General features: G+C 38.3%; 1 protein-coding gene across 1 annotated transcript; it reads left to right on the forward strand.

Annotated features, from left to right (window-relative positions):
• The first annotated feature begins 3,364 nt into the window (after positions 1–3,364).
• Positions 3,365–4,380, forward strand: LOC112179927. Its single transcript, XM_024318413.2, has 2 exons — positions 3,365–3,873; positions 4,082–4,380. Exons 1-2 carry the CDS (start codon positions 3,448–3,450, stop codon positions 4,085–4,087), a joined length of 432 nt encoding a protein of 143 aa, XP_024174181.1. The 5' UTR covers positions 3,365–3,447; the 3' UTR covers positions 4,088–4,380.
• The last annotated feature ends 8,204 nt before the right edge of the window (positions 4,381–12,584 follow it).

Here is a 12,584-nt window from a genome sequence, read left to right on the forward strand (position 1 = left end):
ATTCGAGAAACATGTGAAAAGCATCGGATTAAGAAAGTTATCCAAACTCCCATGATTGCAGCAATCAGGGGGAGGATGATGTCTACATGTTCGATCTCGAAGAGTGAAAGACGTGTTGTGCTCTTTTTGTCCTTCGACCAGGGTTATTTTTGTCCCACTGGATTTTTGTTACATGGCAAGGTTTTTAGTGAGGCAATGATCAAAGCGTCATCACCAAGTTTGAGCAGCACAAGGGGGAGTGTTGAAGGATGTTGTATTCTAGTGTGCCTCTTCAAACTAGGGTTTAGTTCTAGAGTTGTAATAGGAGAAGGTACTAGGTTCCCTAATTGTATTCAGATTCTATTATCTTATACGTACTCTGTAAATCCCTATATAAAGGGCTCCTATTATCAATAATATAACACACAATTTCTCTTGAATCATATTTTCCTACAACAATTCTCAGAGATCTTTGTCTTCTTAATTTTCTGTACAGTATACTTAGACGAGAAGCAGCATCGCACGGTAATAATCTCCGTGGCCTAGGTCAACCCCTTCAAGAGACAACACTTCTTACTATCATTCTATTGATCTATTTCGAACCAATGAATGTTCGTCGATGAGTCATAGTCTACACTCGAGTTCTCTAACTGCCACGCCATGGAGGCTTCGGACTCGCCGTCGGGAAGTACTTATGGTCCAACTCCTAGCGCGATCTTTCTTCTCCATCTTTGTTCACCAGATGCCGACGACTTTCGACGACATTGATTTCCAGGTCTTGTGTCACGTCGCCTGGCCTTGACGGCGCATGGGAGTGGCCGGATTGCACCTTAATCTCCGGTGATGCTACGGCGACATTTAAGCTTGCTTCTTCTTCTTTTGCTGTCTTATTAGTCATTCTTTCTTCTGTAGCAATAATAGTGAAGAAATGGTTTCTATATTTTGCTGAAAAAGCATAAGTCTTGATCAAGGTTATGCAAGAATTGAGGGATTTTGATTCAAGAAGTTGGTTTTTTGTTGCAAAAGGTGAAGTGGTTTCTTGTGGGTTTTGTTGTTTGTATCAGAAAAAAGTTTCAGATTTGACATATTCAACATGAGTACATGACACTTTGAACGATTTGGGTCTTCGTCTTTCTTCCTTTATGTTTGCTTTTTGAACGATCTGGGTATTCAACATGGTACAAATCACTGCTGCTCTTATTTTGATTGAGTCCCCCATTTGATTTCATCTTCTTGTTCTGATTCTTTAATTTCTGATAGCGTTTTACTCCATTTGTTTCATAAACACTCAAATCTGTTTCTGCTTTATTCTTTTGAAATTTGATTTGAATCCGTCTTTGGCCTAAAATCGTCATTCTAACCATCAGGTAGCCATTGTTTTTGTAAACCCCTAATGCCAGCACAGAAATTCATAGTCAATACCAATAACCAAATGAGCCGAAACCAAAAAGACGAACTCATGACAAACACGAAAGTACCAAATCCTGATAAAGTTGAAAACTTTCATGAATTTAACATCTGTTAATGGCAAAGTTCACAATTGGGCTTCAAGCAACAAGCACAACTCTATTTTGGCTTATGTGGGAGTGGTGGTGGTGGCTGTAGGTGATCTAATGGCAGCGCTAGTGGTTGAGGAGGAGGGGGCGTGATTGGGTGCGTTGCGGGTGCAGAGGAGATCATGATCACTACCATCAATTTACTACCATTGGGGACATGGCTGGAATTAGTGAGGTTGGAATTAGCTGGCAACTTCCGTAACGGAGATAATGATCATATGTACCAATCCTCGGTCGAGCAGAGAACTTGAGGTACCGTATTTATATTTTCTAAATGTGAGCTACCGAAATTTATAAGGAGGCAAACGTTAGGCACCGTAGGAATCATTTTCCCCATATATAATTTTAAAGGGCCTAATTGTAAACCCGATATATGACGTTCACACGGTATCTCTTATAATTGTAACCACGCCGATAGTGACGGATGTGCAATATTACAACGTTTCAGTATCAGATCCAATAATTTGAGTTTGATAGAGAAAACAAGAAGATCAAATATTTTGTAGTTGAACGGATCCACGCGAAATAGTGTCACCAACACAATCACCAATTGCGATCTTCTTCCCTGCACTACGATCATGATATGATATCCTGATAATAGCTCGCAAGTCGCAAATTTATTAATATAATCATGAGCAGTACTTACATCTGGGGATCACACATCGATGTAATACTTTACCTTGCACGCTATTCTTTTACATAAAACTCCATCATTTTAAACTTTTGCTGCAGATTAATCATCTATGAAAAGTAAGTATGATCCACGTACGGTGAAACATGTCATACAAGAATACCTTATTTTGCTTGCTGATTACATCTCACTTGCTCTTACCGCCATCCTTGCATTTTATCTTACACGGATTCTCCTTGCTCTTGTGCCCTGCCGCCTTTTCTTTCAATATCTTTCCAGTCTTTTCAGCCACGCAGTGAGCCTGGCTTTTGGCCTTGGCCAACTTCTGATCCAGGTGGTAGGTCTGGGTTTGGCTATAGGAGTGAGTCTCGGTTTTGGCTATGGTGTCGTCTGAGTTCTGTCCATAGTGACGAGTCTGGCTGACGGTTACTGTTAAACTGGCCAGGAGCGCCCTACCCCCACCCCCCGACTCTCTCTGTCGCTAACAGGTTTGTAGCTCTGCAATGAGGCCATGGAAAGTGAGAGACTAGTGTTCTTACCAGCTTTCTGGAACTCTCTTGTGGTTGCTTTGTCGTGTGATCTTGCATTTTATATAGGCAATGATTTGGCCTTTTTTTTTTTCCTTTTTCATTTCTATATGGTTAATGGCATAGTCTACTCTGGAGCTTGGATTCCCTTTGCTTTTCATCTTATCACCCTTTGAATCTGCTTTTTGCAAATTAGAACCAAAAGTAAGGTTATTGCTTTCCTTCTGGAGAATATGTCCTCTGCATATTGAAAGCACTATGGAGGGACGAAAATTGATCAAACTCCGGAAGCAGGTTGTGACTTGTGAAGGAAGTTGCTCAATGAAGTACAGTGGCCAAAGTTGGCTCTTATAATTTGACAATAAGAAATGGAATTGTGTGAGGGTTTATGTCAATAATAATGAAATTCAGATTCTAGCTAGCAGTATCGACAGCAACGGTCGAATTTACTGTACTTGTGGAACTTATTTAGTGGATTTTGAAAAAAAAAGAAAAGCTGTGCCCGATGATAATTGTTTTTTTCTCTGATGGATATCTCAAGGAATAAAGGTTGTTTTGAGTGTTGATGTTTTGCAAAAGCAGATTCTATAAGGGTGATATTGATATACAATGCAGAAAGAATGAAGTCCACTCGGTCCTCCAATGCCTATATAAGAGCTTCAACTGTACATACTTCAACACCAAGCAAGCGTTCGATCCATAAGCTCAAGAACTTTAAATTAACCTTTTATTTCCTTAATTAATTGTCAGCAACATGGCCTCAATCCAATGCTACAAGCCTGCCAATGAGGCATGCCAGCAAAAATGCCACAAGGCTAGCAGCAACCAGAGCTCATCCCTGGGCCAAAAGGTGTCTGAGATGGCTAGCTTCTTGAAAGGAGGAGGTCATCGTATGCATGGACAACCACACACCACCACCACCACGGAATGCTACAGCCAAACCGTTACCTACAAGACCTCTGAAAACCAGGGCTTGGGCGGCCCCAAGCACCGCGTAGGTTGTACTACTGATGCAGTGGTGGTATGCGATGGAAAGACCAAGAAGACTAGGGGTAATCGCCACACGAAGGACAGAGACAGCAGAAATCTGTTTCAGAAGATCAAGGATGGGATTTCTGGTGATAGCAGCTGCAGTGACAGTGAGAGCGACAGTGACCACGAAGGCAACCGTAAACACAAGGTAATTAGTGATCGAGTAATTTAAGATAATGTTATTGTGATAATGTTTTTGCTTTATAATATAGGACAATGTTAAAGTATAGAATAACAAATATCAAGTTAAACATATCAAAAATTCTAATACTATATTAATAATCTCACAAGTCTTTATCAGATATGTAAGCATGCAGTTCATTCGTTATGACATTTATTTTGATTGGATTTTGCAGAACTAAATGCATGCATGCATGATCAACTATGGGAGTTGAAACCGACCACGAGTGGAAATGAAGAGATATATGCCACTCTATATAACGTGCGTGTCTACATACATATATATATATATATATATATATATATATATATATATATATATTAATGAATAAATAAACACCAAGTATATATAAATGTGCCTCATAATATATATATATATATATATATTATTGGCTGCAGGTGTTTGCGAAAATAAGTAAATGTATTATGTAAGTCTATATATGAAAATAACATTATTTTGTGTTATTATGATAAATGTATGAGTTATGATGGTGGGTTACTCTTCATTGGATAAATAATTTATCCAGTACGAAAGACACTGTTGTTATTAAAAATTGATCAACATGATATTCTTGAGAAGTCATACATACAATACTTGCTACTTATTGACCACCCTCTATGGCACTAGCTAGCTAGCAACGATCAAAGACCAAGTACCTTAATCTCAATTGTTTGACCCCTCTCAATTGCACACTCTTCTAGTCTTCTTACCAAATACGTACGTAACACTATCTTGTGCAATCTAGTCATTTGCCTCCTCCCTCCTCATCTTATCTGTATCTTCCCACTCCAAGAGCTGGGACGCGAAACATCTTCTAGGCACCATTTACTTTATTATTCTTTCTAATTTCTTACTTTCTACTGTTATATTTGACATGAAGTTTTCTCCATTATCAATCAACAACTGGCAACTTAAGTATGTGACAATCAAATCCACAATGCCACGGTTGTCAATTCGGTTCTCACAGACTGCACCAAACTAATTATGCCTATAATTGATAGATAGATAAATACGAATGAGGTCATGACATGGTAAAATAACAATCACATACAAGATGTTAGTTCACCAATTCAGTTTAAATTGGGTATCAAACGCGGGTGATCGGTGACCATGTATTAACTGCTAACAAGCACTAGTTGGACTGTTGAAGGTAAATTTTCTTAACCTGATGAGTGTATAAAATTAATATAAATTCATAGGCAAGGTTTCTATTTTTTCATGTGAGATCTATACTCTTAACACGTTCCCACACGTGTGGTGAATTTTCAAGTCATACACGTAGACAACTTATATTGAGTATGTGGAGCATGTGTGGCTGCAAGACATGTAAACGTGGAAATTGGAATAACCCGCTCTGATACCATAATTAAGTAATTTTGGGTTCACATCCAAAGTCAATTGGTAATTGATAAAATTACCCAAATCTTTATAAATCCATAGGTAAGGTTTCCATTGTCCCATGCATGTAGGATCTATACTATGATGATGAGATTCATGGTTTTGGAAAGGATTTCATCAAATTCCATAATCAATTGGTTTAAATCTTTCTTCAATACATCGATTGAATTCATGATCAAACCTACCAGTGTTCTCAATCAATTTTCTACTAAGGCGTTGAGTTTTTTTTTTTTTAGTTCTTTTTCCTCTCGATGCATTGAACAATAGAATATATCCATTTTCTGAGAAAACTGTATGTATCTGTTGTCAAGAAATATCATTACCCGATCGATCCCTACCCTACGTCAAAACTTAAAACATATTAATTAGCATGGTGTATTTTTTGTATGGCGCTTAGGCTTTATGGCTGTCATCATGTCATGTTCGAGCTGTATTGGACCATATCTCATGTGGCTGAGTGGCTCCGGCTCTTTGGCAACCTAAATATTTTGGCGTTATTGCCTGTATTCTAAATATACTAAAACTCTTAACACTGTTCATAAAATGAAGTGACGATTTTATCTCCAGTCTTTTGATTCAAATTACAATTCTGTCATAACCTTTTTTTTTCTTTCTTTCTTTTTTACGGGAGAACAATTATGTTTTGTATTTTGTAGCAATCATGGAAAAAATTTGTTGTTTTTGTTGTATCCCATTTATTGTTAATATATTATTAACAACAAAACAAATCATATTCTAAGTAGCGCCTATATTTTTTAGATTACAAGTATTTATCAATTACATATGAAGCTTAGAAAAAAAAAACAAACTCACAGCATCACGCATATCAATTTACTAGTAATGTACTAAACTCCAAGTCTCCAGGCACAACCGCAACCTACATGTACAGACTACAGAGTGGGGTAAAATGGACGTCAATCTCAAATGTTCTACTTGTCCAAAAAAAAAGATCTCAAAGGTTCTAATAAGTTCAGATTTGCCGTCTCCATCATGGGTTCGAACCAAATTGATTCCAATTTAAAGAGCGTATCATTTACTTCATTTTGAATTGCTTTAAATCGATTATTATGAATCAGCTCTAGCTTTAGCTTGATTTGTAACCAAACTAATTAAGTCTTTTTTTTTTTTTTGTTGACGTACTCATCTAAAACTAGTGGACAATTTATAAGCTACAAGATTGCAAATAAGTCATGGGAGAGGAAATAATGGTGAAAAGTACTAGTCACCTGAAAATTATGAGTCTGGTGAAGTCGATCAGTTGCCCCGGTCATTCATGCAGCGGCTAGGCAATTGCAGAAACATTAATTAAATTTTTTTTTTTTTGTTGGGGGCTAATTAAATCACGTCCTCGTGTCCTCGTGCGCGCGCGCGTGTATCATCCAACCTTAGTACCTTACCATGCAAAATCTTATCTCTCATCTGTTATCTCTTTGTTATGAGCTAAGTAGCTCTGTGTGGGCGCATGAGTCAGAATATGGATAATCTTCTACAAGATAGTACCATTTCCATTTCCAGTAGTAGTATTACTACTTCCATTAACTCAGAAGGTCTAGTACTACTACTTACATGCTACTTTTCTTCTTCTTAATTTTATACTAAGCTTTATCAATATGTATATCTTCCTGGATTATATATAGTTTATGTACTGCGCTGGCAAAGCTGTTGTTTCAATTAATTGTCTCTGCCAGTTGATGATTAGAGAGGGATTTATTAACCATGAGGATATCCTATCATTGAATAGTTTTATTTAATGGAATGTTCACTGTTATATGGTTAAGGCAGAAGTGAGCAGTATGGACTGCGAGCTAATAAATATGAGTGAACAAGAGAAGGATCTGATCAACAGGATGTACAGAATGGTTGGAGATAGGTAATTATTGTTTAATTTGATGACATATATATGTCTTTGTGGGGAAATTATTACATGGTCCCGGACCATAGTACACGTGGTGGTCCGGGATGATATTATTGGCTCATGTGACTTGTAGTGATTTCTGATTGACTTCTAATTTAATTTTTCTTTTCTTTTTTAACCCTCTCTGCATGGTCCCCACCAGATTTGAGTGATATTATTGGTTGGGACCACCACATGGCAGTGCCACGTGTTACTCCGGGACTACCTAATAATTCCCCAGAGAGGAGAATGGAGCAAAGAATTGTTAGACTGCCATTTAATTCATCTCCAAAAGCGCAGCGAATTTTGTGCTCTTTCACTTTTGGTTTAGAAATTTTTATTCATTAATTTCCTTATTTAGTACACTGGCATTTCTGTTTAATTACTATTTAAATCTGTTTTCTTTTTAATTTCAAATCAAAACATGTAAAAGTAAAATACTAAGAACAATTCTTAGGTTCACCCCTAGGGTGAATGAACATATTCACTCCATTGTGGATTAACGCATAATAACTTTATAATTTTATAATCCAAGCATTCATGTTGTATAACGTAATACAAAGATTAGCTTTGTAAAAAATCAATCAAATTGAAGACCTTTCAGTTATTCATTTCTATGAAATACATGGACGGTTCATCATAATAGTAGTAAGTGTTGTTAGAACCATCCATTTGTTTGATTCAATTAGATAATTAAACGATTTCTGATTCGATTGATTTTTTACAGAGATGATCTTTAAATGCTAATTTAAGATATGGACCGTTGGATTATAAATTTATTAAATAAAAGTATGTTAATCGATAATGGGGGTGAATATGCTCATTCACCCTAGGGGTGAACCTAAGAATTGTTCAAATACTAATTGGAATTGGTCTGCTCATTTCATTTCATAACCCCTTTATATAGGGAGAGAATTACAATGGAAAGAACAATTACAATGATGACAATAACTACTGATTGGTCCGTAATTCATGCTGATTGATGTTAATTGGTAATTGTTTGATTCCCTCTCCGTCAATCACTTTGACGAAGGCACATAATGTGTTTTTCCTTTAACACTCCCCCTTGTGCCAAGTCAAAGATGAAATGGTGCATGAGTTGTTGCCTCACTAAAAACCTTGCCAAGTAACAATAAAAACCATGTGGGACAAAAATAAAACTTGGTCGAAGGAAAAGAGCACAACGCATCTTCTACATTTGAGAATGACATATGTGTGTTAGACTCCCCCTGACGTCTACACCTCCCCCTGATCTTTAGATTAATCAAGTGAGCTTGGAAAGTCTTCGCATTCCTATGCTTTTCACATGTTTCTCAAATGTGGCCTTAGGCAGTGATTTGGTGAACAAATCTGCCACATTCTCCTCAGACATTACTTGATTCACTTGAATCTTGAGGAGGGTCTGTTGTTGCTGATTGTAGGAAAACTTTGGCGATATGTGTTTTGTATTATTCCCTTGATATATCTTAGCTTCATCTGTTCGATGCAAGCTGCATTATCTTCATAAATGCAAGTAGGTTCTTTAGTGGTAGAACTCAAACCACTAGTTCCTCGAGTATGTGTGATCATAGCTCTTAACCATACACACTCACGGACCGCCTCATGTAGAGCGATGATCTCTGAGTGGTTCGAGGAGGTAGCCACAAGGGTTTGCTTGGTTGATCTCCAAGATATCGCCTTGCTCCCAATGGTGAATACATAACCATTTTGGGAACGACCTTTATGTGGGTCAGAGAGGTACCCAGTATCAGCAAAACCAACCAAAACGTCATTTGGTGTTTCAGTGTAGTGAGTGGCGCTTTCGACATCAACATTTCCTTTAGGGATTTCAATTCCATCTGCGGTCCCTCTTGTCTCTCTGTAGGCAAAGAACAGTCCCAAGTCAATGGTTTCTTTTAGGTATCGAAGATGTTCTTGATACCATTCCAGTGACGCTGCGTTGGCGCTTAGCTAAATCTAGCTAACAAGTTCACTGAGAATGCAATGTCTGGTCGAGTAAATTGGGCTAAGTACAATAATGCGCCTATTGCACTTAGATAGGGAATTTCAGCTCCCAACACTTGTTCGTCATCTTCCTTTGGACGAAATGGATCTTTCCTTCCATCCAAACTTCGACCGATCATGGGAGTGCTAGCAGGATGTGCTTTGTCCATGTTATATCACCTAACTTTTGGACATATGCAGACTGGTGGATTAATATTCCACAAACTCGGTGTTCTAGTTCAAGGCCTAGATAGAATCGAGTTTTCCCAAGATCCTTCATCTCAAATTCGGATTTCAAGTAGCTCGCGGTTTCTCTTATTTCATCAAGAGTACCAGTTATGACATATACTACTACAATTGCAAATTCGGAACTTGTTTTCTTTATGAATACGCAGGGGCATAATTCATCGTTCTTATATCCCTTCCCAATCAAGTAGTCACTTAGACGGGTATACCACATCCGCATGGATTGTTTTAATCCGTAAAGTGAGCGTTTCAACCTGGTTGCAAACGCACTCCGTGGTTTAGAGTAACTTGGCTTGGGTAATGTAAGGCCATCAGACACTTTCTTATATATCTCTGAATCTATATCCCCATGGAGATATGCAGTAACCACATCTATGAGCTGCATTTCCAGTCCTTTGGAAACTACTAAGCTAACTAAGTAGCGGAAGGTTATAACGTCCATTTTGGGAGAGAATGTCTCCTCGTAGTCAATTCTAGGGAGTTGTGAGAAACCTTGCGCCACAAGGCGAGCCTTGTACCTTAGGACTTCATTCTTCTCATTACGCTTTCTGACAAAAGTCCATTTATTTCCTACAGGCTTTACACTTGGTGGGGTTAGCACTACCGGACCAAATACCTGTCTCTTTGTCAGAGAATCTAATTCTACCTGGATTGATTCTTTCCATTTAGGCCAATCTGCTTTTTGTTGACATTTTTCAACAGAGCGTGGTTCGATATCATCGTGCTCTATGATTCCTTGAGCAACAGTATATATCATCAATGTGTATAGAAGATCTTTCTATCAACTCATACGTACTCTCGTAATCCTTTGAGATTTCTTTGTTCTCTGGAATCATTTCAAACATCGGAGCGTCCTCTAGTATTGATTCATGGACATAACTATAATCAGAGATAATCTCATGAGAGAGATTCTATACATTGATGATTGGTTTGTGCCTTACTCACCCTCTTCTTCCTTGGGGTGAGTGTCAATCAAACCAAGTGACCTCCCCCTCTTCCTTGGGGAGCCACGGCCTCAACCACACCTCCACTAAGTGCGGTTGCAGTGCCTCTATCTGCGGCACCGTGCCCCTTGTTGGGGACTTCTAACCTTGCAGACACATTTGCAGCTGGTATATGTGATCTCGTCACTTTTGCGATATCAGTAAACGTATCAGGCATCGAATCTGCTACGTTCTGAAGATCGATTATTCTTTTCACTTCACTTTCACTTTATGAAGTGCGGGGATCAAGATGAGACAGAGTGGGGACAAACCACGACAATTCATGTCGTTCCCTTGGAAAATCCTTTTTCCTATCTCCCCCTAACGACGGGAAGACTGTCTCATCAAAGTGACAATCCGCAAATCTAGCGGTAGAGAGATCGTCTGTCAAGGGTTCCAAATAGCGGATAATTGTTGGGGATTCGTATCCAACATAAGTACTTAATCGTCTCTGAGGACCCAGTGTAGTGCGCTGTGGGGGCGCAATAGGCACATATACTGCGCAACCAGATATGCATAAGTGTGAAATGTCAGGCTCATATCCAGTTACCAACTGGTACACAGATAATGGTTGGCTGGCAATGGGTCTGAAACGAATAAGTAAAGCTGCGTGCACTAGTGCATAACCCCATGCAGATATAGGCAGGTTGTTGTGCATAACCAATGCCCTAGCCACCATCTGTAGCCTTTTGATGGTGGCTTCTGCGAGACCATTTTGTGTATACACATGGGGTACAGGATGCTCTACATCGATCCAAATATATATGCAATAATCATCAAATGCTTTTGATGTAAACTCTCCAGCATTATCAAGCCGTATAGACTTGATAGGGTGATCAGGGTGGTGAGCCCTTAAATGTATAATCTGTGCTAAGAGTATTGCAGCATTTCTTGTGAACAATAAAACGACATGTGACCAGATTGTCGAAGTATCCACCAGAACCATGAAGTACTTGAATGGTCCGCATTCTGGATGGATAGGGCACAGACATCTCTTTGTATCTTTTGTAAGAATGGAATGTTTTGTTTTGTATTTTTAGCATATGAAGGTCTCGATCCTGTTTTTGCTAAAAAGCAGGCTTTGCAAAACGAGTGATGTGCCTTTGAAATAGTCAATGAGGCATAATGGGAGGGAGGTAGTGCATCTGGTACTTCAGAAGGCAATGACTGCATTTGGACAATACTAGAACCGACACCTTGCAGTGTGGCGGATTTTTCTCCCATTTTTCACTCGAAAGAATGGATGTCCGTGTGAGTTCTTGAAAAATAAGGATAATCATGTCACGACCTCGGTGCCATAGGTGGTCATGCAAAATCCTGTATGAGTCAGTGTCCCACATTTCATTGTTGGTGACAATATAGGATTCAATGATCCAAATCGTAGTGAGGTACAGTCCACTAGATTGACTCATAAGTTTCTCTAAGATGTGTTTCCTTCCACAGTCATTAGATGTAATATCAAGGTATTCAGTTCCATTCTCACGGTGTGTTTTTACTGGATAATCGTTGGCACAAATAGCTTTGAAACATTAACAAGGTTCGATTAGCTCTTGGTGCATATAGAGCGTCTGTGACTTGAAATGTTGCGCCATTAGGCAACAAAAATTTGGCAGTCCCTCGCCATTTTATTAGTTTTGATAATCCAATCATCGTAGTCACAGAGGAATTATAGGCTATTGGTTCAATGAATAATTGCCTATTTCTTAATATTGTGTTGGTAGTCCCACTATCATCTAAGCACTCAAGTTCTCCTTGATTCATTCCTACAAATAAATGGGAGGTATTTAGAAAATATAACTCATATTCTTTAGAGTATTTCTATTTGCGTAGAATGGTATTCTTTTCATTCTAATAATTTTTCTCTAGATGTATTGCTTTACATCTTTATAGTGCTATGTCGAACCATGTAAATATGTGTAGTAAATAAATTTGAATAAATTCAGTGCTTCAGAATAAAATTCAAAATTTATTAATAAGCCAACGATAATCAAATCAAGGTCTTGTTCAGCAATCTTATTCATCAATCCATGATTGAAAATAAACTTTAAGACCAAACAATAGTCTAATTAAAAATGGGGTATTATGCCTTCATAACTCTCTTTGGAAAATAAAATGAATAAAGCAGATCAGTCAAGATTGAGAGCATCCATTGACTTAGCAAGTTCCTCTTTGCC

This window comes from Rosa chinensis, chromosome 7 (assembly GCF_002994745.2).
Source record: "Rosa chinensis cultivar Old Blush chromosome 7, RchiOBHm-V2, whole genome shotgun sequence".
Lineage (NCBI taxonomy): Eukaryota > Viridiplantae > Streptophyta > Magnoliopsida > Rosales > Rosaceae > Rosa > Rosa chinensis.

Coding starts and splice junctions, on each gene's coding strand:
- LOC112179927 (XM_024318413.2), top strand. CDS start 3,448: ATGGCCTCAATCCAATGCTACAAGCCTGCCAATGAGGCATGCCAGCAA.